The sequence below is a fragment of the Carettochelys insculpta genome, chromosome 11, assembly GCF_033958435.1.
Source record: "Carettochelys insculpta isolate YL-2023 chromosome 11, ASM3395843v1, whole genome shotgun sequence".
NCBI classification, from domain to species: domain Eukaryota; kingdom Metazoa; phylum Chordata; order Testudines; family Carettochelyidae; genus Carettochelys; species Carettochelys insculpta.
This window is the reverse complement of record NC_134147.1, coordinates 20,729,119-20,752,141: the sequence shown is the minus strand read 5'-3', so window position 1 is coordinate 20,752,141 and position 23,023 is coordinate 20,729,119. Positions and strand designations below refer to the sequence as shown.

At 57.9% G+C, this 23,023-nt stretch overlaps 1 protein-coding gene across 2 annotated transcripts; it reads right to left on the bottom strand.

The window, feature by feature from the left end:
* Window positions 1-945: 945 nt before the first annotated feature.
* Window positions 946-20,888, bottom strand: CNIH2 (cornichon family AMPA receptor auxiliary protein 2). Of its 2 annotated transcripts, XM_075005423.1 has the most exons (6): window positions 20,573-20,888; window positions 13,063-13,131; window positions 4,045-4,092; window positions 3,039-3,151; window positions 2,395-2,538; window positions 946-2,182 (listed from the first exon to the last, which is right to left on the bottom strand). In XM_075005423.1, the coding sequence occupies exons 1-6, from the start codon at window positions 20,651-20,653 to the stop codon at window positions 2,155-2,157; spliced, it is 483 nt and encodes a 160-aa protein (XP_074861524.1). In that variant the 5' UTR covers window positions 20,654-20,888; the 3' UTR covers window positions 946-2,154. The 2 variants fall into 2 exon arrangements, with proteins under 2 accessions (XP_074861524.1, XP_074861525.1); XM_075005424.1 differs by lacking the exon at window positions 13,063-13,131.
* Window positions 20,889-23,023: the final 2,135 nt, after the last annotated feature.

Below are 23,023 nucleotides of genomic sequence, written 5' to 3'. Positions count from 1 at the left end.
GCGGGGGGAGGGGGGGATAGCATTTGTGTGGGTAGTATCGTGTGAGGCTAGTGATGGGGCAGGGTACTGCATGGGCAAGGGCTTGCCCAGGCAAGCCGGGCTGCCAGGCTGAGCTAGTGAGTGGGGGGTGGGGGGAGCACTCCAACAGCAGTGCCCAGCCTTGGGGTAAGGCACACAGCCCACCCTGGAAGGCTTGCAGGTGGGGAGTGGGCCCTTGGGCATGGGGGTGGGGGAGGGGTAGCTGGGACACCGTGCAGCAGGGCTGCCAGCAGGGCCTTAGCACACAGCCCAACCCTTCTCGTGTCAGCACCGTGCAACCAACGCCGGCGGTGCTGAATGCCGTGCAATGTGACGAGCGGCAGCTTCGTGCACGCACAGGGGTGGGGGCAGGGAGGGGGGTGTATGGCGTCTCGCTGCTGCAGGCTCAGTCTGCCATGAGGCACCCGCTTGGGCAGGAGGGCTGGGAAAACAGGCCCTTCCTTTTGGCGCACTAAGTCGGCAGCCCTGGAAGGTGCCTGCGCTCTTGCAGTGCAAAGCAGCTCTCGGTGGTTGGGGGTTTGGGGGTGGGGGGGGGTGCTGAGCCCAGGGCCATGTCCCCAAGCGGCCTTGTGGGGACTGGCTGCCCAGCACCTGCACAGAGCCCGTTACAACATGCTGCTTGCCATTGGGAGGCAATCAGTCTGAGTCTACACAGCCCTTCTCTGATGGCTGCTGGGGCTGGCTTGGGGGGGGCAGGGGACAGAAAGGAGTAGGATGAAGCAGAGGGGAGGGTACTGGCTTGGCACTGAAGCCCCTTTGAGTGGAGGCCTCCTCCTGCCCCCCCCCCCAACCCCCGGAGCAGCTTGGTGCCTGCGTGCCCGGCTGGCCCCATGGTCCATGTGCAGCCACTAGGCGAGGGAGGGCTTTTTTTTGTTTTTTTTGCAAGGTTTTATTTTTGCCACAAAGTTGAGGATGTTTTATCCAACGCTTCATTTACACACAAATGCCCTGTAGGGAGAAGGGGAGGGCCAAGGAGGAGCAATGCCCCCCCAACACCTGTAGCTAGCTCTGCACCTAGGTCCCTTTTGGGGTGCAGCTTACCCCAGATGGTGTGGTGGTGGACTCCCCTTCCTCGAAGACTCCAGGTCCCACTCCCCAGCACCAGCAGCACTAAGCCCAGAACAACTGCCCAAGAGCGCTAATGGGGAACTCTGCACAGGGACCCTGCCCCCAAATCAGGATAACAGGGGGCCCTCAAACATGGTGACCCCCCGACCCCACTTCTCCTGGACCTGAGGCACATGTGAGTGCCCCTCACCTCCCCCCCTGCCAGCTTGGTAATGAGGAGGCAGGGCTGCGGGGTGCCTGACTTTGGGGGCCGGGTGACCTGGTGGTGGTGGGGGGGGTTGTCATTGTTCAGCCTTGATTCCCTCCACCCCGGGGCCTAGATAAGGCACCCCTGGGCCACCAGCCCCCACGCCGGACAATAACTCCTGGTAACGCATTAAACACTACAGACACATAGAAATACCCCTGGCGTGGGTGGGGTTTCAGACCACCCTGGGCTGGGGGGGGCCAGGGACTGTGCCCCAGAAGTGGTGGGAAGAGCCTGGGTGGATTACACCCACCGGATGAGAGGTAACCGTGTCCAACAGAATAACCCCACTGGCCCTGAGCTGGGGCACCACCTTGACAACCTTACCCCCATATCGTGACACTGCAGGGGAGGGGCTCCAGCACCCAGCCCTCCCTGCCCTCTAAAATGGGTGTTCCTGTGCAGCAGGGTGCCCCAGCCCTCAACAAACCGGCTCACAATGGGGAGTGTTGCAGCTGCAGAAAGGGGTCCCACCTGCCCTGGCCCCCACAACAGAAATGGGGAGGGTTTGTCTGGGAGGTGATGCTCCCTTCCTCACGGGCACTGCAGCAGGATACACGGAGTCATTCAAAACGAGGGGTGGCCCTAGAACGTGGGGTCCTGCGAGTCGTCCAGCGATGGGGCGCAGTCGCAAATCCATGGGGGTGGCGCTTCAGGCCCATGGGGGGATTGGGTTTTCAGGGCCTCCCTCCTGCGTTCCCAGCATCTCTTGCACTCGCCTAGGAACAGCCGGTTGGGGACGAACCCAGGAGTCCGGGAGCAGCCACTGAGAGAAATGTAGGGTCCCCCACTCAGTCCTCTTAGAAACTCACCAAAGTATAAACCATACTGGGGAGAGAAAGAGACAGAGACACCCTGAAATGCAGCAGCGCAATGGAGCTGCAGGTCAGGAATGAGGTGCACAGGGGCTCAGCAGCACCCCACCCCACAGACAGTGTATGGGGACAGGGGTCCCTGCATAGCCTCCCCATGTCTCACACCAGAGGAGGCAGCATCTCAGCCCTGGTCAGCACACCCTAGAGACTGTGTCACAGCCCTACCTGTACAAGTAGTAGAAGAAGGACAGCAGATAGAAGGCTAGTTTGCACCATGACTCCTTCTGGCAGTAGTTGAGGATGTCAGCATTCATGATGGAGACAGCATCGTACATCACTTCGGAGCCGTCTGCCGGGCGGTGGAAGTACCTGGGGGGCAGTGGGGCAGGAGTTCACACAGTGTCTTTGTCCTCCCAAACCCCACAGGCAAGGGGGCTTCCTGTAGCATGTGCTTGAGAAAGACCCCCTGCTAGGCCAGCCATGCCCCCAGCTTTGCCACACCCCCCATAGCCCAGCCACGCCCCTGACTCTGCCACTAGCCCAGCCACGCCCCTGACTCTGCCACGCCTCCTTCTAGCCCAGCCATGCCCCCAGCTTTGCCACACCCCCCATAGCCCAGCCACGCCCCTGACTCTGCCACGCCCCCGGCTTTGCCACACCCCCCCATAGCCCAGCCACGCCCCCGACTCTGCCACGCCTCCTTCTAGCCCAGCCATGCCCCCAGCTTTGCCACGCCTCCTTCTAGCCCAGCCACCCCCCCACCCCCTTCAACCTTGTGCAGTCCTGCCCCAGTTCTGTCTATGCCCCTTACTCCCTCCCCCCAAGCTGCCCTCTCCAGTGTTGGCTCCCAGGCCCCAGACCCTGCTCACCTCCAGAGGTGGTAAAAGAGCAGAGGGATGTTGAGGCCCAGAGTGACCCACTCGGCTGCACACAGGAACATGAGGCAGAAGAGCCCGTGGATGGAGTACTCCGGGACCACAAGCTGGAAAGGAGAGCAGGCCCTGGTCAGTGCAGAAACAGAACCCAGGAGCCCTGACCCTGTGGTTGCCAACCCTCAAGGGCTGCCCTGGAGTCTCCAGGAATTTAACATTAATCTGCAGTTAAAGATTGTGTCAGGTAAGGAAACCTCCAGGAACACATCCAGCACAGGCTGGTAACCCTACCAGCCTCCCAGCACCACTGGCGGGTGCTCCCCACAGCAGCCCCATTAGTGTGCTGCAGGTTTGCTAGGGCTGGGCCCTACCACAAGCAACAGCACTGCCTCAGGGGCAGCAGCTCCCATCCGGCCCCAGCATCAGGGAGCTGGCTGGCTCAGGTCAGAAGGGAACAGGGACCTTTGACTGGATGGGGGGGCAGCTCTGATCTGGCCCTAAGGCAGGTGGGGACTGGCTGGAGGAGGGGTGAGGGTTCAGGGGGCCTGTCAGAAGAGTTGTGGGGGCGGTGGGGAAAGGAGCCTATGAGGGGAAGGGGTCAAAGGTGGTCTAGGGTGTCAAAAAGCCATGGGTAGAGGTCAGGGGGAGGTGCAGGGAGCCTAGGAAGGGAGGGGGTGGGAGCAAGTGAACTTGAGTGAGGAGCTCAAGGCCCCAAGGATGGGGGAGGGAGGTAAAAGCAGGTGAGGGGGTTCAGGAGGCTATGGGAAGGGGGCTGTGGGGAGGAAGCGCAGGGGGAGGCTACAGGGAGGAGGTGCAGACCTCCCAAGAGGCTCAGAGAGGTGCAGGCACTGAGGGGGATGGAGGGTGCAGGTGCTGCCAGTTGGCCAATCATTGACTGTTCTGGAGACTGGAGTGGCTAAAATGCAAGAGACAGAGATTATGGGGCCATGGGGACAGGAGGGACACAGAAACAACAGGCAGGGACAGGGACACATGGACGCACCTTTCTCAGGAGGCAGCAAATCCGCTCAATGTTTTTCAATCGCTCTCGCTGCAGGTGGGGAAAGAAACAGGGAATTAGACTCAGAGTGGCACGGGGTGCGGGGGAGAGTGGCGGGAGAATGGAGTGAGGCAGGAACAGAGGGGAGTATCCAAGCAATGTGGGGGAGAAGGTGACCGGGACTCAGGACTCCTGTGCTCCATACCTGGCTCTGGGATAGCGGTGGGAATGTTAAAAAAAAACCCAAGAGTTGTAACCTATTTAGGAAGGATCAAATGGGCAAAAGGGCAAGGGGTGTGTCACAGCTGGGATTACGCTGGTCTGGGTCACCCACAGCTCTGAAGGAAATTAACTACAATGCTTCAGGATCAATGTTCTAGCCATACAGCAACTGATCGTGTTCTAGATGGTGTCTTCTCTGTGCCACCACACCCAGTAGGGAACAGGGTGTCTGGTTCCCGCCACAGCTCTTTTTAATTAGTAAAGGGGGAGTAAACGGTATGCTCAATGAGGGTGTCGGTCTGAGTGACATATCCTGCAGGTCTCCTGCTGTCAGTGCTAAATCATCCTTTGCATTTCTGTGTTATAAATGACAATTTCCTAACTCAGCATGTTGCATCCAACATGAGGGAATTCCATGTGAGACCTCATTGGGACTGATAAAGAGGAACTGAGCACAGAACTAAAAATTTGTTGTTGCATAGATGCAAGCAATCATGACTTGTTCACATCTGTTATGTATAAACAGAATAGACTCCAAATGACCAATGTATTCACTTAAGCTTTAAAAGGTCTAGTTTCACAAGGCTGAAAGCTAAAAGGAACCAAATCAGCTGGGAGGAAGAATTTAATGAGCAGAATGTGAATACTAATTAGGAGTCGTTCATGAGCGTTTTACTAGAAGCCCAAAAAGCCACAATCAAGAATGAACCCACCTATCTAACAGATGAAAGGAGGGCAGCTGTACAACAAATGAATTAGACAGATAGAAATGAGAAAGAAGGGAAATCAATAGCAATGAACCTAGGAAGCTAGGAACCGTGGAAGATTAATAAGGGAAGCAAAAGGACACAAGGAGTGATGTTTGGTCAGCAGAATTAAGGACAAAGAGAAGGAATTATTTTCAATAATATTGGGGGAAAAAACAATGGCATTGGTCCATTACTAAATGGAAACGGCAGAATTGTCAATAATAGTGCAGAAGAGGCAAATGCAGCCAGTAAATATTTCTGTTCTGTTTTTGAGGAAAAGCCAGATAATGTGTTCATATCCCATTATGAAGATGATGGAGATGAAACACTTTTTGTTCCAATAAAAAACACAAGAAGACTAACAGATATTTTGGAACATAAGCTTTCATGAGCAAAGACACACCACGAAAGCTTACGCTCTAAAATACCCATTAGTCTATAAGGTGCCACAGGACTTCTTTGTTTTTGCAGATACAGACTAACACAGCTACCCCTCTGATACTTTGTTCTGATAGTAATTCAGAGGATGTTAAACAGCATCTTAATGAAATTAGACCTATCTCATTCAGCAAGTCTCCATAACTTTCAACCACGTGCATTAAAAGAGCTGACTGAGGAGCTATCTGGACCATTAGGGTTGGTGTTTTTCAATACAATTTGGAGCAATGGGGCAGGGCCTGGGGACAGGCATTACACTACTGTTGTGCCAATATTTAAAACATGTATACAGGATGGACTTGTGTAATTTTAGGCTTGTCAGCGTGACAGCAATCCCAGGCAAGATGTAGGGCAACAGATGATGGGAGCCAAGTAATAACGGATGATTGGAATGTGATACAATTAACGCCATTCAGTGTGGGTTTATAGAAAACAGATCCTGTCAAACTAATCGGGTATATTTTTTTTTATGACGGTCCAAGATCGGTTGATAAACATAATACATTGCAGGAAATTCCTGGAAGGTATTTGACTCGGTGCTGCCTGACTTTGAGAAAAGTCTCAGCGGGATGGCTGTGTTAATCTGTATCTGAAAAAGCAACAAGAAGGCCTGTAGCACCTTGCAGACAAATGGATTTATTAGGGCATAAGCTTTTGTGATATAATCCCCACTTCATCAGATGAACTGGAGTGGAAATACAAAGGCCAGGATATCTGTAAGAGAATGACTGTAAAAGAAAGACATTTACCAATGCTTTTTTTGTAATAAGCCTGCTCCCTGCCCTCTCTCCTCTACCAATCCCACGGCTGGGCTGCTGAGGTGCCTGTACTCAGTACCAGCAAGTATCAGCACTTAAAAAGCACTGGCCATTACTATCCATGGTAAATTGGGGTGATCTGTCAAGGCAATTGTAGCTGTTTGAGGGATCTGAATGTGCATTCACGAGAAGATGCCTCTGTAGAGTGTTAACCAATTTACATCTTTTCTGAGGCCTAATCGTATAGTTTTGAATTTGCAAAGGAGGTCTAATTCAGCTGTTTCTCTTCGTAATGGAGTTTTGAAGGTGTTTTATGGAAGGATGGCTGCTTTTAAATCTTTCTCTGCGTGTCCGGGGAGGTTAAAATGTTCCCCTACCGCTGAAATGGAGCTCATTTGCTACTTCAAAACTATACGGTTTTAGATCAATAAAGATTTCAGTTGGTTAACATTCTACAGAGGTACCTTCCCTTTGATGGATATTCACATCTCCACAGCAGCTTCAGGGGTGAGCAAACTTTTTAAGTCCAGCCCAACTTTTCATCCCTGCAATTAGCGGGACCCCCACAACCTGTCTAATGTATGCTAAGCTGATGGAAATTTTGATGATGTGAATATGAAAACAAACAAAAAACACCTCCCTTTTGGCATGTGTAAGAAAATAAGTCTGTAGAAGACAAAAACTGTATTAATTGGTATTTAAATGTGAATATGCAGACATAAGAGAGAGCAACAGATTTCAACATATTTAATGAGATGGATGAGCCTGAGAGCCAGCTCACCCCCTACTTTTTGCACCCCGAGCTACACTGAACGTCCACAGTCACCCTGACTGATCACCCTCATTTACAATGGATAGTAATTCTTCCTTCTGCAGGAATTTTCTTACTTATACACGCGCCTTTGCATTTCCACTCCAGTTCATTTGATAAAGTGGATTTTGCCCACAAAATCTTATGCCCTAATAAATCTGTTGGTCTCTAAGGTACTACCAGACTCTCAGTGGTTCTGCCTGACGTTGTGATGAAAACTCCTGAAAAATACAAACCCAGTATGGCACACATTAAATGGCTTAAGTGCTAGGTAACTGGCCACAGGGTAGTCTCACTGAGTGGGTGTGTTTCGAGTGGGGTCCCGCAGGATCAGCCCTGGGTCCTACACGCATCAATATGTTTATCAGTGACCTGGAAGAAAATGTCAGATCATAGTGATAAATAACAAAGCTAGGTCACTGCTAGCGAGTGATTGGGCTCACATGGTAAGCTGAGCAGGAGCAAATAATGTGGGCTGTAATATGGGCAAATATAAACATACACATCTAGGAATAAAGCCTGCAGGCAATACCTTCAGGAGGGGGATCTCTGACAAAGGCTTGGCGTGCATGCTCAGCTGAACACAAGCTCCCAGGTGCAAAGCTATGACTGAAAGGGAGAAGCTGATCCCTGGAGGCACAAAGAGAAGAGCTCAACTTGGTGAAAGGAGATTCTGTTACCTCCCCATGTGGCACCGGTGCAGCTGCTGTTGGAATCTTGTGTCCAGCGCTGGTGCCCACAATGCAAAAGGGAGGCTCAGACAGTGGAGGGCTCAGAGAAAAGCTCCGAGAGGGACTACAGAGACTCCAGGGGCTCCATGTGTAGCGTAACAAGAGAAGGCCAAGGGGCGACTTGATCACAGGCTAGAAGTGATGGAGAACAGAACTGGGATAACAGCACTTCAGTGGAGCAGCTGAAGGTCTAACAAGAGCCCAGGGCTGGAAGGTGAAGTTGGACAAATTCAGACTGGGGATAAGATACCTGCAGTTTTAACCATTAGACCAATTTACCCAGGACTGTGGCCAGTTCTCTGTTGGTGGCAATGTTTAAATCGCAATGGGCTGGTTTTCTAACAGAGCTCCTCTAGTCTAGCGAGACCTGGAGTTAATGAGCAGAGGTCCTATGGCCTGTGTGTAGCATCATAGCCTAGGGCTGGAATGGTCCTAACACACTCATCTAGGCCACCCAAGGCAGGGCCAGATAAATCTGCCTTATCGCTGCCAGGTGCTTGTCTAATCTGTCTTTAAAAACCTCAGCTGATGGGAATTCCATGACCTCCCACTAACCTGCTCCAGTGCTTTACTAGCCTGTAATTAGACACTGGAACAGGCTATACGCAGGACAGACTACGTGATCACAATTGTCCCTTCGAGCTTTATACTCCAGGATGGTGGTTTTCAACAGTGTGCCATGGCACACAGGTGTGTCATGAGAACTGCCAAGAAATGTCATCAATTTGCCCTCAGGGTGGTGCTTTGCCGAGCCTCCTTGAGGGGAAATGCCAACCCCACAGGACTTTGTTTGCGCCAGGAGGCAGCTGAAATGCTGCTTGCTGGCCCAAACTAGCCGGTGGGATGCCCGCCCCTGTTCTCTGCTGTGAGAGGGAGCTGGGATGCAGCTTAAATGCCATGTCCTGCCTCCAATGGACTGGCGGGGAGGGGAGCTGCTTTCAGTGGTTCCTGCATTACTCAACATCCCTAGCATGGCGCTGAGCAGATTTGAAAATGTGGCTGTGCTTGCAGTCGAAGACAGGGTATTCTGCGGTGGATTTGCAGCATTAATTCATTTGACCTCTATATGCGTGCATTACTATGTTGCAAACCTCTCCAGTAGGACTTTACCTGCGGTACATGTAAGTAAATGTGGTGTTTATGAGCAATCGATTCAGCAGGAAAAAAAGTGGGTGTGCTGTGGAATTGTTTGTCTCACATTACTGGAAAGGCTGGGAACTGCTGCCCTAGGAGCCTTTTGGTGAGAGCAGGATATGGGATAGGAGGGAAGCCAGGACTCCTGGGTTCTAGTCTCATCAGCTCTGAGCGGTGAATGAGGTCTGGTGATTGAGGGAGGGGAGGGCTTACCTGGCTACCCACTCTGGGAATTAGCTTTGTGTGTTGGAGTCTGGCTGGAGAAGAAGTCAGGGATGGGGCGGAAGAAGCTACAAAGACACCCTATATGGGGCTGGAGTTTGCAGAGGCCCCAAAGGGAAGATGGCACTCAAACCTCCAGGGCTTCTGGGGTACCACTTCTTGCCCTCCAAGCCACAGAGAAGGTTCAGGCTCCATCACGCACACTATTTTCTGATACACCGTGCACCTTAGTTAGGGCTTGTACAGTACACCAAGCTCGGGTATTGTAATCCCCAACACACCCAGTGAGAGAAAACCCTCACAAACAGACAAGACACTACCTAAACACCGGGCATGAAAGCCTACACGCGCACCAGAGGAACACAAAGACTCAAGCCCACAACAGACAGAGCTCTCAGGAGAAGCGGCAGCATTTGTCTTTCCGTAGCGGGAAAGGGACTCTTTACGTTTCCAGTTTCTGCAGTGTGGACCCCCAGGTGAGTTGCGACTGGCTTTGAAATCATATGCCACTGGGCTTGTGTTTGTTGGCGTGGTGCCGCGACGTGTTTCCACACCCAGTTTCTCCCCACAAGGGAGAAACTTGCCCGGGGTTTGTATATGGAAGCCATGATTTTCAGAAGATCCCAGGAGCCTGGGAGCTGGATTTAAGGGCCTGGCGACGCTGCAATAAAGCGTGCACGGCTAGGCCACGCCAGCTGACTAGGCTGGAGCGCTCAGGTTGTGAGGCTGTAAAATTGCAGTGTCAGTGTTTGGGCCGAGGCAGGAGCCTGGGCTGTGGAACCCCATGCAGCAGGAGGGAGCCCCAGGAGCTTGAGTCAGATGAGGGGGTCAGTCTGGGAGCCTTGTCGCAGCATAGACACACTGTACCACACGGTCAAACACGGGCAAATGGCAGCTCTGTCCAACAGGGACGCTGCCTAAAGGGAGCTCAACTCTGGAGCCCTGGACACCCTGCTGGTGTCCCTGTGCCGCCCCCACAGCCCCTGCTGGCCTGCTCTGGGCTCCCCACACAGCCCTCACACCCCCAGCCCTGCAACCCCAGCCCTGGGCTTCCCACACAGCCCTGTCAGAGCCCCTCACACCCCCAGACCTGCAACCCCAGCCTGGGGCTCCTCACACAGCCCTGTCAGAGCCCCTCACCCCCACCCCCAGCCCTGGGCTCCCCACACAGCCCTGTCAGAGCCCTTCACACCCCTAGACCTGCAACTCCAGCCTGGGGCTCCCCACACTGCAGCTGACCCTGCAGACAAGAGGAAGCCTCGTGACCTTCATTTGGAGGGACTGAAACCTTAGTGTTTTCTGCCCTTTTGCCACCCAGTGAATCCCAAGTCCTGGCTGGTTCAGTAACAGGGAAGACACTTACAACCAGGACTCCCACCACACGTGCCCTCCGCCTGCTCGACCCCTGCCCCCTCTTGAGCACAGCTGAGCCCCACATTAACCCTGTGGTGACACCCCCAGCTGAGCACAGCCAACCTCCCGACTCCACCCCCCCTCATCCATTTCGCCAGCTCCTCCTCTCGCCTCCTCCTTCATGCCCCAACTCATCCCTTCCAGCCCCAATGGCCTCAAGATCTCTGATCCCCTGGGGTACAGCCCGTCGCCCAGCAATTGCAATAGGTGAGGGCTGGTGGCTGAGCTCAGCTCCCTTATAACCGTAAAGGTGCTGGGGCTCTGCCCTGATGTAAAATGAGCACTGATCCAGCGTCCCCAGCGCTACGGGGCTAGGGACAGCATCTGAGCTGAGGGCCCCAGTAAGTCCAAAGTCACCAGCTCACTGGGATGGGATAAGAGCCCGTCTGATACTGGTTATCAGGGATAAATCCAGTGTCACCCCCTGGCTGCACTGGGGTCAGGGCTGGGGTCTGACATTGAGTGCGGACTGAACTTACTCCCATCAGCCAGTGCTGTTGCTGAAGAGAAAGTGCGGGAGAATGGGAAGAAGTTGGGGAGCAGAGGCTGGGAATCAGGGTTATCCTCAGCTCTGGGGTCAGCAAGGGTCTAACACTAGGGCAGTGGGTCTGGGAGCCAGGACTCCTGGGTTCTATTTCCCTTCCTCAGCCCTGCTCCTTGTGTGATCCTGCCCCCAGCCATGCCTCTGCTTCCCATCTGTGAGGCCGAGGCTGTGGCTGAGGTGGGAAGTGATTGACTCTATCCCTGCTGGGCTCTTGGCTGGGTAGATGGGGAAATCCTGCAGGGAGTTTTTTCTTCACCTGGCCCAGCCGTCTCCTCCAGGGAGCCTGGGCTGGGCGGAGTTATCCCAGAAGCCGAAGGAGCCCCCATGCAGGAGCTGCTACTGGGGGCCATTGCTCCCATTTCATTTCCCTAAGTATAAACAGCACAGTGTGACCTGAATTCCTCTGCCAGCAACTCTGTTCCTGCAGCTGCTGCGCAGGCAGACCACCAGGGCCGGCCAGACACCCCTGCGGACTGCTGGCTTCCAGCCCCGGCTTGGGGGAGGCGGCAGGGGGCTAGCCTGGGGCAGTGGTCTCAGCCTTTTGGGGCTCAGGACTCATTGGTCAATGTTTAAGGCCTGGCGTGTGACCCAGTAAATAGGCTGGGGGTGGAGCCCTTGAGGTGGTTTCGGCGGGATCCTACCCCCAGGAGGTTGGGCGCTGCCTGGCACTCAGCCCACAGCAGCAGGGCTGGCTGGGCTTGGCTCACCATTTTGCAGCCTGCCTCAGTTGTGGACCCACCCACCTGACTGGAGCAAATGTGTGTCTGCCTTGGCTCCTGGGCCACTCACTCAGAGGGGGCCTGCCCAGACCTCCGACACTGGGGTAGAGAGGGGCTGGGAACCCAGAAGGTGGAGCGCCTGGAGCAGGGAAGGCCCAGCCAGCCCCATGGGACAGGAAGTGCTGGAGCTGCCCCACTGCCCTTTAAACCATGCCAGACCCCAGCCCAGGCTAACAAACCCTGGGCGAGGGGGTTCAAGCAGAAGGGGGAGGGGGAATCAGGACACCTGGGTTCTCTTCCTGGCTCTGGGAAAGGAGTGGGATTCTATCCTCTGCTCTGCCACTGACTGTGACCCATGGCACGCCCTGTCCCCTCGTGAGGGCCCAGAGTGCGATCCCTGGGAGGAGGGCACCCTCAGCAACTGGCAGCACCTTGAATTACAGCTCTTCCTTGACACCCTGGCCTGAGCACAGCCAGCCCCCCAGAACCCACCCTCCCCCATGGGCCACATCTGAATGGGGGCTGAGGGTGTGGGCTGGGGCTGAAGAGAATCATCTGAGCTCGGGGGGGCACATGGCCCTGGCCTGCAGGTCAGGACCCTGGGCAATTGGCATGGCTGGAAGGGCGGAGAAGCCCAGGGCTGCCTCCTGGGGGGATGTGGGTTGGCACAGAGGGACAGCAGCGCCGAGAGGTGATTTTTGACTCTCCCAGGCAGCTGGATTGATGTAGACAAGCCAAGACAGCAAAGCAGCAGGCAGCGGGGCCAGGCTGGGGGTGTGCAGAGGAGGGGACAGTAGGGAGGGGCATTTCCAAGTGGGGTGATTCAGAACCCTAGAAGCCCTTTGAAATCTCAGCCCCAGAACAGCACTGACAGCCTGGCAGCCTGCCCCCAGGGGCTGGTGGGAACTTTGGGGACTTTGGAAAAGCCACTGGAACAGCACACACCTCAGAGCAGCCCAACCCAGGCGTCCCAGCTCCCAAACCCCACAACTCCCTCCTGCATGCTAGGAGAGAACCCAGGAGTCCCAGAGCTGATGCCCTAGCTTCCATTCCGCACCCTGAGCCAGGAGAGAGCCAGGCGCCTCGGAGCCCACCCCACACGGTCGCAAACCCAGCCGCTGCCACAGCCCAGGGCGCATGAGCAGACATCACCCTTCCGAAAAACACCACTGAGACAGGCAACGTTGCGGGGAGGGGTGGCCATAAGCCGGGGCAGGGAAGGTGGGACATAGATGGACACAGAGACAGACACACCTCTCCCATCACATCTATTGACTTACTGCCCTCGCCGGGTTCCCCTGGTCAATGGGATTCTTGAAGTCTGTGCGCAGCTCGTCAAAGGCGATGATCTGTATGGGTGGGACAGTAGGGTCAGAGACAGAGCCACGCGGCCTGGCCCTGGGACACGCCGAGCCGGGGTTGGGGCTGAGGGGGGGCGTATAACCAGGGATTCCTTGCCCAGTGGGGCACAGCAGCCATCTACACAGGGAGCCCTCCCCCAGCCTGCTGATGGGGGCTCCTCTTTCACTGGGGGAAGGGCCCAGTGAGATGCAGGGTGAGGGAGTCACGCAAGCCGTGGGGTGGGGCTGGCTGAGAGCATGGCAGGCCCACCTGTGCAATGTCTGGCCTCGTCCCACATGATCTCATTTACATATGCAAATCAGACCCCAGCCTGCCAAGCTGCAGAGGGAAGTAAGAGAGACCTCCCCCCGGCCCCCAGCTGAGTGCTAATGAAACGAGTGAGGGGCACATCACCCCACTTACTGGAGTACCCAGCCCAGCACACACACACCTCTGCTTTCCATTTCTTTCTGGCCCAGGGCTGAGACTGGGACATGGAGCAGTCCCCTCCGGGGTCTCTGGCTCTGATCCAGCCCTAAGGCCAGGGGACTGGCTGGCTCATGGATAGATGTGGGGTGTGGGGAGGGGAGGCCCAGGTGGATCGTTTACTGCTAAGATTCCCTGCTTAATAACCCCCCTTTGCAGGCAAAGCCGAGAGGCACTCACCAGTCTCAGCTGCTTCGCACTTCAGCTTTGAGAATAAAAATTCCAAGGATCAGAGCCGGAGTCTGGCTCCCAGCCCCCATTAACCTGCAGCTGCCCCTTGAGAAGCCTGGATCCGTCCTCCCCTGAGCGTTACCAGGGAAATTAATTCCCAGCAGGATGCAAAGGGACCCTGCTTCCCTTGGGGTGCAGCTCCCTCCCCCGACTCCACATGGCTCTGCCTGGGCTCTTGCCAGCACAGTCGGCTCTGGAACAGCCAGCCCCAGAGCCCCAGCCAAGTGGGGTGACTCAGCCACCGCCTCCCCAAGTTCCGGGGGCTGGGACAGATCCGGTGTGAGACAGTGGGGGGCGGTCCCTGTAGCAAGCCCCTGTCTGGCTCCGAGCCAACCTCCACCCCCTCAACCCGCCGGGAAGGGCCTGTGTCCCACTCCCGGCTTCTCCAAACAGAGCCGTCTGGCTGCTGGGACCTCCAGCAGGTATGTCTGGGAGATTCCTTCCCCCCAGCCCCAAGTCTGACCCCCTCCCTGGGAAGCAGGAGCAGGTTCATCACACTCAGGCCCAATTACCAGCACGCACACAGCTCCCCGGCTCCCTGGCACTGGCCCCAGCCACGCCTGTGCTCAGGTTATAGGGTCTCAGAGCAGAGACACACCCAGTTAACGGGCAGCGACAGACAGCTGTACTGGTGCCCACCTAAACCTGACCTACAGCCCCTGCTAATGCAGCTGTGGGCTCCCCCTGCCCCCACCAGCTCCACAGGTGCCCCCAACCCTGGCTGTAGCTCCCTGCTAACCCAGCTCTATTCTCCCTGCCAGGTCCCCCTATGCTCAGCTAATGCCCCCCCAATCCTGACTCACAGCCCCTGCTAACACAGCTCTGGGCTCCCCCAGCCTCCCAGGTCTTCTAATGCCCCCCAGTCCTGCCCCACAGCCCCCTACTAGCCCACCCCTGGGCTTCTCTCCAGCCACAGTCAGAGCTGAGCTGCACTTGGTACCTGTCAAAGCAACAATGAAAGCTACAGGCACCTGTCAGGGTTGCTTAGCAACCCTCACAAGCGGCTCCTCTGACTGGCAGGGGAGGGTTGCAGCTTCAGCCCCTGTCCCCAGCCGGAGCCCAGGGACCAGCCTGCCAGGCCAGCTGGGACAGCAGGGTGCAAGGAATGGGGTAAAGTAAGGAGATGGCTGGCTGGACCAGTTAACTGCCGCTCCCGTGGTGGGGAGTCTGCCCCCCCATGTAATGACATTGAGACCCTACACATTCGTCTCACTCACCAGCACCTAGACAGGAGCCAACCCCCCCCCTCACTTGAGCTGTGACCAGCACAAACTGGTGACAGGCATTGGGCCGGGGGGAGATTAGGTGTCTGTGTGTGATGGGAGGGAGGCAGGGAAGGGAATCTCAGGGCTGGGATAGCAGATATGTGGGCATGAGGGGCACTGGCAGAGCGGGGAGCTGTGGGTCAGGGCTGAGGGGCACTGGCAGAGCTGGGGGCTGTGGGTCAGGACTGAGGGGCACTGGCAGAGCTGTGGGTCGGGGCTGAGGGATATTGACAGAGCTGGGGGCTGTGGGTCAGGGCTGAGAGGCACTGGCAGAGCTGTGGGTCAGGGCTGAGGGGCGCTGGCAGAGCTGTGGGTCAGGGCTGAGGGGCGCTGGCAGAGCTGGGGTTCAGCGCTGTGGGGTGTTGGCAGAGCTGGGGGATGTGGGTCAGGGCTGAGAGGCGCTGGTGGGGCTGGGAGCTAGGACTGAGGGGCACTGGCAGAGCTGTGGGTCAGGGCTGAGGGGTATTGGCAGAGCTGGGGGCTGTGGGTCAGGGCTGAGGGGCACTGGCAGAGCTGTGGGTCAGTGCTGAGGGGCACTGGTAGAGCTGTGGGTCAGGGCTGAGGGGCACTGGCAGAACTGTGGGTCAAGGCTGAGAGGCACTTCTGGGGCTGGGGGCTAGGACTGAGGGGCACCAGCAGAGCTGTAGGTCAGGGCTGAGGGGCACCAGCAGAGCTGTGGGTCAGGGCAGAGGGGCACTGGCAGAGCTGTGGGTCAGGGCAGAGGGGCACTGGCAGAGCTGTGGGTTGGAGCTGAGGGGCACTGGCAGAGCTGTGGGTCAGGGCTGAGGGGTGCTGGCAGAGCTGGGGGCTGTGGGTCAGGGCTGAGGGCCACTGGCAGAGCTGTGGGTTGGAGCTGAGGGGCACTGGCAGAGCTGTGGGTCAGGGCTGAGGGGTGCTGGCAGAGCTGGGGGCTGTGGGTCAGGGCTGAGGGCCACTGGCAGAGCTGTGGGTTGGAGCTGAGGGGCACTGGCAGAGCTGTGGGTCAGGGCTGAGGGGTGCTGGCAGAGCTGGGGGCTGTGGGTCAGGGCTGAGGGCCACTGGCAGAGCTGTGGGTTGGAGCTGAGGGGCACTGGCAGAGCTGTGGGTCAGGGCTGAGGGGTGCTGGCAGAGCTGGGGGCTGTGGGTCAGGGCTGAGGGGTGCTGGCAGAGTTTGGGGCCATGGGTTAGGGCTGAGGGGTGCCAGCTTTGCATGGCTACAAACGCCACCCCCTTCATTTCCCCATGGGTGGCAGGTGACTGGCAGGGCCTGACTGGTGCCAGGCAGGAGACGCTCCCACCCAGCCCTTTGGTGCCACACAACCCTGACGCCTCCGTGCCCAGCACCTGCCCGGAACGGGAGTGAGAGAACCCAGCGTGCGACCCGCTCACCATTGGCCGCCTGGGAGCTGGTCGCCAGGGCAACGGGATGGTTTCCAGTGGGAGGGGGGAGCCACAGGAGGAACTGTCACTGCTGCTCCCAGGGGTCAGGCACAGAGATCCCACATCGCCTGGGCTCTGAGTCTGGGGCCGGGGGGGCCTGTGGCTGGCAGATACAGCCAGAGTAAATCACTCCTATGAAGAGCAGGTCCCTGGCTGGGGAGCTCCCCTGGCCCTCCCCACAGGACTCCCCCAGCACAGACGCAGAATTCGTATCCACATCCACAGCTGTATCTGCAAAGACGAGCCATGGAGCTCCGCAGTGAGATCTGCGGCCATACCTGGGGATGTAGAGCAGACACCCTTGTATTTGCTGGGCTCTACCCTGCAGGACTCCCTCTCACCTTTGAAGACCCCTTAAGCCCCAGGGCTTCCTGCTGGCCAGAGGGCTGCCTACCGCTGGGGGCCTAAGGTGGCCCATCCCTGTCAGGAGCTCAGCTGAGACCTGCCCATGCAATGTGCAGAAACCTGGGCTCATCCAGGCCTACCAATATGGGGGCAGGGGGCACCAAAGGGAGCATTTGTCCAGGGCCCAATGATTCAAAAGGGCTCAGGGCTCCCAGCTGCAGCCACCGATAATAGATGAAGCCTTTTAAATTGCTGCTGGAGTGCTGGGCAGAGCACTCGAGGGGGCAGTGCTAAGAGCTGGGGGGAGGGGCAGGGCACACGCCCGGTGGTATTGAGGACTGGCTGCCCCAGCCCCACCCCTTCTACCCAAGGCCCTGTCTCAGAGCCAGGCTCGCACCTGCCTTGTCCAGGGGTCCAGCTAGCGTGTCAGCTCCTGCACAGGCAAAGCCCTGCTGTCAGGGGAGTGGGAGCCCCAGGCTGGTGCTGAGGTCACTTGGGTTCTGTTCCCAGCTCCCCTGCACAAGTCTTTGCCCCCCCTCGCCTCCATTTAACCTCTAGAGCTGGAGCTGTAGGGCTCCCCAGTGGGGGATGAGGGAATGGGACAAGCCCCACGCAGGACAGGGTGGAAAGGTCACTGACGGACGGGGTGATGGAGCTAAATGAAACCCCCACCCCCCCCAGCAGAGAACAGAAGGGGAGCTCCACAGTGAGCACCCCCTTGGCCCATCCTGGGGCTGCTGGGCTGGATGGGCCATTGTGTGGCCTTGGAGCAGTGGGCGGAAGACAGTTTGTGGCTGGGGAGGGCAGGGACCAGTGAGTAATTTGTAATGGAAAAGGTGCTGGGCTCAAGCAATTTCTTTACATTCAGAACTGAGGCAGCAAGTCCAGAGATGCCCAGCTAGGAACTGCCTGGACCACAGATACCCAGCTAGGAACTACCCCTCCCAGAGATGCCCAGCTAGGAACTTCCCGGCCCAGAGATGCCCAACTAGGAACTGCCCGGCCCAGAGGTGCCCGGCCCAGAGATGCCCAGCTAGGAACTGCCTGGACCAGAGGTGCCTGGCTAGGAACTGCCCAGCCCAGAGATGCCCGGCTAGGAACTGCCCCTCCCAGAGATGCCCAAATAGGAACTGCCTGGCTCAGAGGTGCCGTGGTTCAGCTCTGGCACAAAGTGAGCACTGGCAGACTTGACAGTGACACAGTTTTACCAGCTGGACCCCTGGGGGGCAAGACAGAGGGGCCAGTAAGCCCCAGAACAGCCTGTACCTCTAGCTCCACAGCCATCTGGGGTAGCCACTACCAGGGCTCAGTGCCCACTATTGCACTCCCTGAGCACCCCACTGCTGTGCACCGGAAAGGCATCAGTAAGGGATGTTGGGCTGAAGGGCTCAGGGCAGGGACTCAATGGCCGGGGGGTGGGCAACGTCCTCCTTGCAGCCATTGCTGACCCCACTGCAGAAGTGTTCGGGCACGGGGCAGGGCAGAGGGCTCAGCAGAGGGTGCTGGGCTGCATGGAGCAGGGCAGAGGGGCAGGGGGGTGCTGTGATTCTGGTAGCAGAACAGGACAAAACTCTGGCATGTCAGTGGCTCTCTTTCTGTTTGGTACAGTCCCTTTTCCTTCTGAATGGAGCTGAGTTTTCGTCCCATTGGTTCTTGATTGAAAAATGCCCTTGCTGTCCAAACCTGAACCGCCTGGTTGCTCGAGTTTGGACGAAATGCTTTGGCGTTTGATTGATTTTTTCAGCACAAAATCCACTGGATCTCGGATAGAAAAGCATTAAAAGTTGGCTGGTAACAGACGTCTTCATGTTAGTCTGTACTCCAAGCAAGAGCAGAAACGTAGCACTTGAAAGACTAACCAAATGATTTCTTTGGTGGAAAAGGTTGAATGAGAACTGAACGCAGATGCCTTTGCGGGCACCGGGGAACGTTTTCTTTTGCGGGCAATTTCAAAACATTTTGCTGCTGGTCCAGAAGAAATGTTGCGTTAGTGGAATTTGCCATGAAAGAGGAAATGCAACTCACACCCAGCTCTTCTCCTGGGTCCACCTAGGGCGCTCTTCAGCCAGACTGGATTCTGCTGCACTGTCTCTCTTAAACTGTTGTGTGTCCCTCTGCTGTTATCGCCCAGGCTGCTGCCTCTCAGTGCCAGCCAAGGGATTGCTGTACGCATGGCCCCGATGCACCACCCCAGAGCTGGATGCATCTCAGCACCAGAGGAGGGATCTCTGTACAAACAGCTGGCAGCTCCCAGGGCCACCTGAATCGTTGTCACTGCTGGAGCCCCTCCCTCTTGCCCCACAGTCTCCTGCTAGCCCAGCCCTGGGCTTGCCCCACCCCACAGCCCTGCTGCTGCCCCTCACGCTCAACACCCACAACCACACTTTCACCCTTGACTACTGGAAAGATCATTGCCCCAGACTGCTATGGTCAGAGGCCTCCCGTGGCAGAAGAAGGTGCCCCTGGGAGGAGGGGGGTGGCACAGCTATACCGGGAGGCCCATGTAGTGGCTGTGATGTGGAGAACAGGAGAGACAGGGCCTGGCTCTCTCTATGCAGTGGAAGCCAAACCAGACCAGTGGGGGGAGGGCCAGGCTGAGAGCGCAGGGGGCTGCAGGACTATGGGGCAGGGAGACAGGGTGGAGGCGGGGGCACTGGGTTGCAGGGCCATCAAGGGCAGCCATGAGGATCCCTCCCCCAGACCCCGAGGAGTTACCCACCACCCAGCTGGTGATACCCAGAGCCCATCTTGTAAACAGATGTAGTTCCCATGGCAACCAGCGCCAGGTTCCCTAGCTACGGCTGAGAGAAGGGGGGCTACATCGCGGGAAGCCCGGGAGATGCAGCAGCCGAGGAACAAAGGGGGGGGGATTCAGCGGAGGGCATTTGGGGGATCCACAGGGGATCCGGCTGGGAAAAGTGGGGGTCCTTGCACGGCAAGGGGCTGGGACAGAGGGATCCAGTGGGGGGGGTGCAATTTGGGGAAGCCCCGGCTGAGAGGGGGCGGGAGACAGTCGGGAAGAGCCGGGGGGTGGGACACAGTGGGAGCCGCGACTGAGGGGGGCTGGGGCAGCGCCGCCAGCGGCCCCCCCCCAACCTCGAGTTTCTTAGCTACGTCGGCTCCAAGCCCCCCCCCCACACCGCACACGGAGACTGACGGGAGCTCCGCTCCGGCCCAGCGCCTCCCGCCAGCGCGGGCTCGGGAGCAACCCCCGGCTGGTGCCGGACAGCCCGCGGGCAGCGGCCGGGGGGCAGAGCCCGGGGACGGGGGGCGCTGCGGGGGGGCTGAGCGGAACGGTCGGTTGCTCTGTGCTTAGCGGGGATGGCTGGCGAGGCAGGCACAGCCGGGCGCGGGGGTGCGGGAGCAGGGAGCCAGCCGAGCCCGAACCCCACGAAGGGGGCAGAACCAATAGGGTGAAGGCCCCCCTCGGCCGATCTACGGGGGGGGGCCTGGCAGGGGAACACGTTAGCCCCCGACCCCCCACTTCCGCGGCCGGACCCCCCATCCCATCCCATCCCCCCCTCCCGCGCCCGGACCCCCCATCCCATCCCCCCTCCTGCAGCCCGGACCCCCCGCTCCCGTCCCCCCTCCCGCGGCCGGACCACCCCATACCGGACCCCCCGCTCCCGTCCCCCGTCCCGCAGCCCGGAGCCCCCGCTCCCGGCCCCCCTCCCGCGCCGGACCCCCGTGCGCCCCCACTCACATGCCAGATGACGAAGAAGATGAGCGAGGCGCACAGCACCAGGGTGAGCATGTAGCAGAAGGCGGCGAAGGTGAACGCCATGGTGCCAGGACGCCTGGGTCCCTCCGAGCCCGTCCCGCGGGGGGTCTCAGCCCGGGCGGCCGCCCATGAGCCCGGGGCGCCGCCGAGAGGAATCGGGGGGGACCCGCCCGCCTAGGAGCGCTGCGGAACCCGGGCCCCCATCGCTCCGGCGCCCGCTCCGCTCCCAGCCCCGGTCCTTCCGCCGCGGCTGGCAGCCCCGGCCCCGCTCGCAACTCGCCGGGAGGAGGAGCCGGGGCGCAAGCGCAACCGCGTGTGAGTGTGGCAGAGGGGTGTGATGGGGAGCCGGGGAGCGGGAGCGGGAGGGGCGGGGACGGGCGCGAGGGGCTGCCCGTGTGAGACGGGGAGGGCGTGAGTCCCAGACGATGGAGGGGGCGCGTGGGTGAGACGCGGAGGGGTGGGTGTGTGAGACGGGGATGGGGGAGAGACGAGGGGGTGAGTGTGAGGGGTGGGAGTGTGAGACAGGGACGGGCTTAAGCAGAGACAATGGATGGTGTGCACGGGTGAGACGTGGAGGTGTAGGTGTGTGAGACAGAAAGGGATGAGTGTGTGAGACAGGGAGCGGGGTGAGTACGAGGGGTGGGAGTGTGAGACAAGGAAGGTGTGAGCCAGAGGCAATGGGTGGTGGGCATGGGTGAGACAGCAGATGTAGTGTGTGAGAAATAGGGAAAGGTGAGTGTGCACGAGGCAGAGAGGGGTGAGTGTGTCAGACAGGGAGGGGTGTGGGTATGAGGGGTAGGAGTGTGAGCCAGGATGGTCTTAAGACAGACAATGGATGGCGGGCATGGGTGAGGCAGGAGGCGTAGCACGTGAGAAATAGGGAAAGGTGAGTGTGTGTGAGGCAGAGGGGCAAGTGTGTCAGAAAGGGAGGCGTGTGACATCTGGGAGGTGTGAGACAGGGAGGGGTGTGAGTGTGAGGGGCAGGAGTGTGAGCCAGCAAGGGCTTACAACAGAGGGCATGGATAGTGTGCATGGGTGAGCCGTGGAGCTCTAGTGTGTGAGACAGGGAGGGGTGTGTGAGTGCAACACAGGAGGTGTGAGGCAGAGATGACGACGGTGTGTGAAACAGTCAAGTGTGAGATAAAGAATGAGGGGACTGTGACTAGTGGAGGACAGGGTGGGGGCATGCTAGAGACAGCGAGCGAGCCAAAGGGGCTGCGTGACAGAGACAATGGGCATGGTGGTGGGGAGGGAGACAAAGGGTGTGAGGGTGCACAAGACAGAGGGGTGCTCCAGAGCGTGTGTCAGAGACAAAGGGTGGTGAGAGGGAGTAGGTGTGTGTGAGGGAGAGAAAGGGGGTGTGTCAGATAGGATGTTTGCACTTGTGAGGGAGACCAGTGTGTTTGAGTGTGAGAGAGAGGCGGGTGTGTTTGGGGGAGGGGGCAGGTGTGATGGGTGTGTGTGTGAAACACAGAGACAGGTGGGGAGTGTGCACAAAGGGGTCGCTTTAGAAAACCTTCAGTTACCTGCCTCCCTTCCTATTCACATCCACCCATCCATAGGGCCTCCTGCCACTCCACAGAGAGAGGTGGCGGGGAGGGGAACCCTATCTGGGGGGCACCTACAGACTGTGTCTGTGCTGGGTTGTGTGGGGGTGTGCGTCTCTTCCGTGTGTTGGGGGGTGTCTCCCTGCTCGGTGCTGTCAGGGTTTGGCCTATCCTTCACCAGTGGGAGCCTCTGTCCATTCATTAATAGCTTTGGTTTTGGAGGAGGCACAGGAATGGGGGAGGGCATCCTCAAGGGATGGGTGGGGGGTGTGGGGGGTTGAGAGGGGGTTCCCGTGGATCCTCAGGGGACAGCAATAGTGGGGTGGAAAGGAAGCGAGGGGAAGTCACAGGGGGGTGAAGTGGGAGTTACTGGGATTGACTTCGGAACCTGGCTGCATTGCAGAGGAAGCCAACTGTGGGGGGGTTTTCACACCAAATTGCCCCCTCCAGACACGCTCAGCCCCACCACCCCTCCCCTCTGTATGAACTGTACACACACACACTACTGATACACAGGCACACGCTGCAAGTGAAAAGTGCTCCATGTAGGCACACAGAACATAGGCCATCCTGACAGGCTGGGGGCCTCCATCCTGCAGTTAGGGACTTGGAAAAAGACTTGGGGTCATGGAAGCCAATTAGCTGAACATGACCACCCAGTGCAATGTTGGACTCAGTGGTAGGAACAAGGATATCTCAGTGGCAGAAGAAGAACTGCATTTCCCCTGCATGTGGCACCATTGTGAACATCACTGGGGTTCTGGTGCCCACAAATGAGGTAGAAGATTGATAACTTGAAGAGGAGAGCCCACAGGTTCAGAGATAACCAAGAAACTGATTAAAGAGCTGGTAAATTTATAGCCAGAGACTCAGGCAGCTCAGTCTA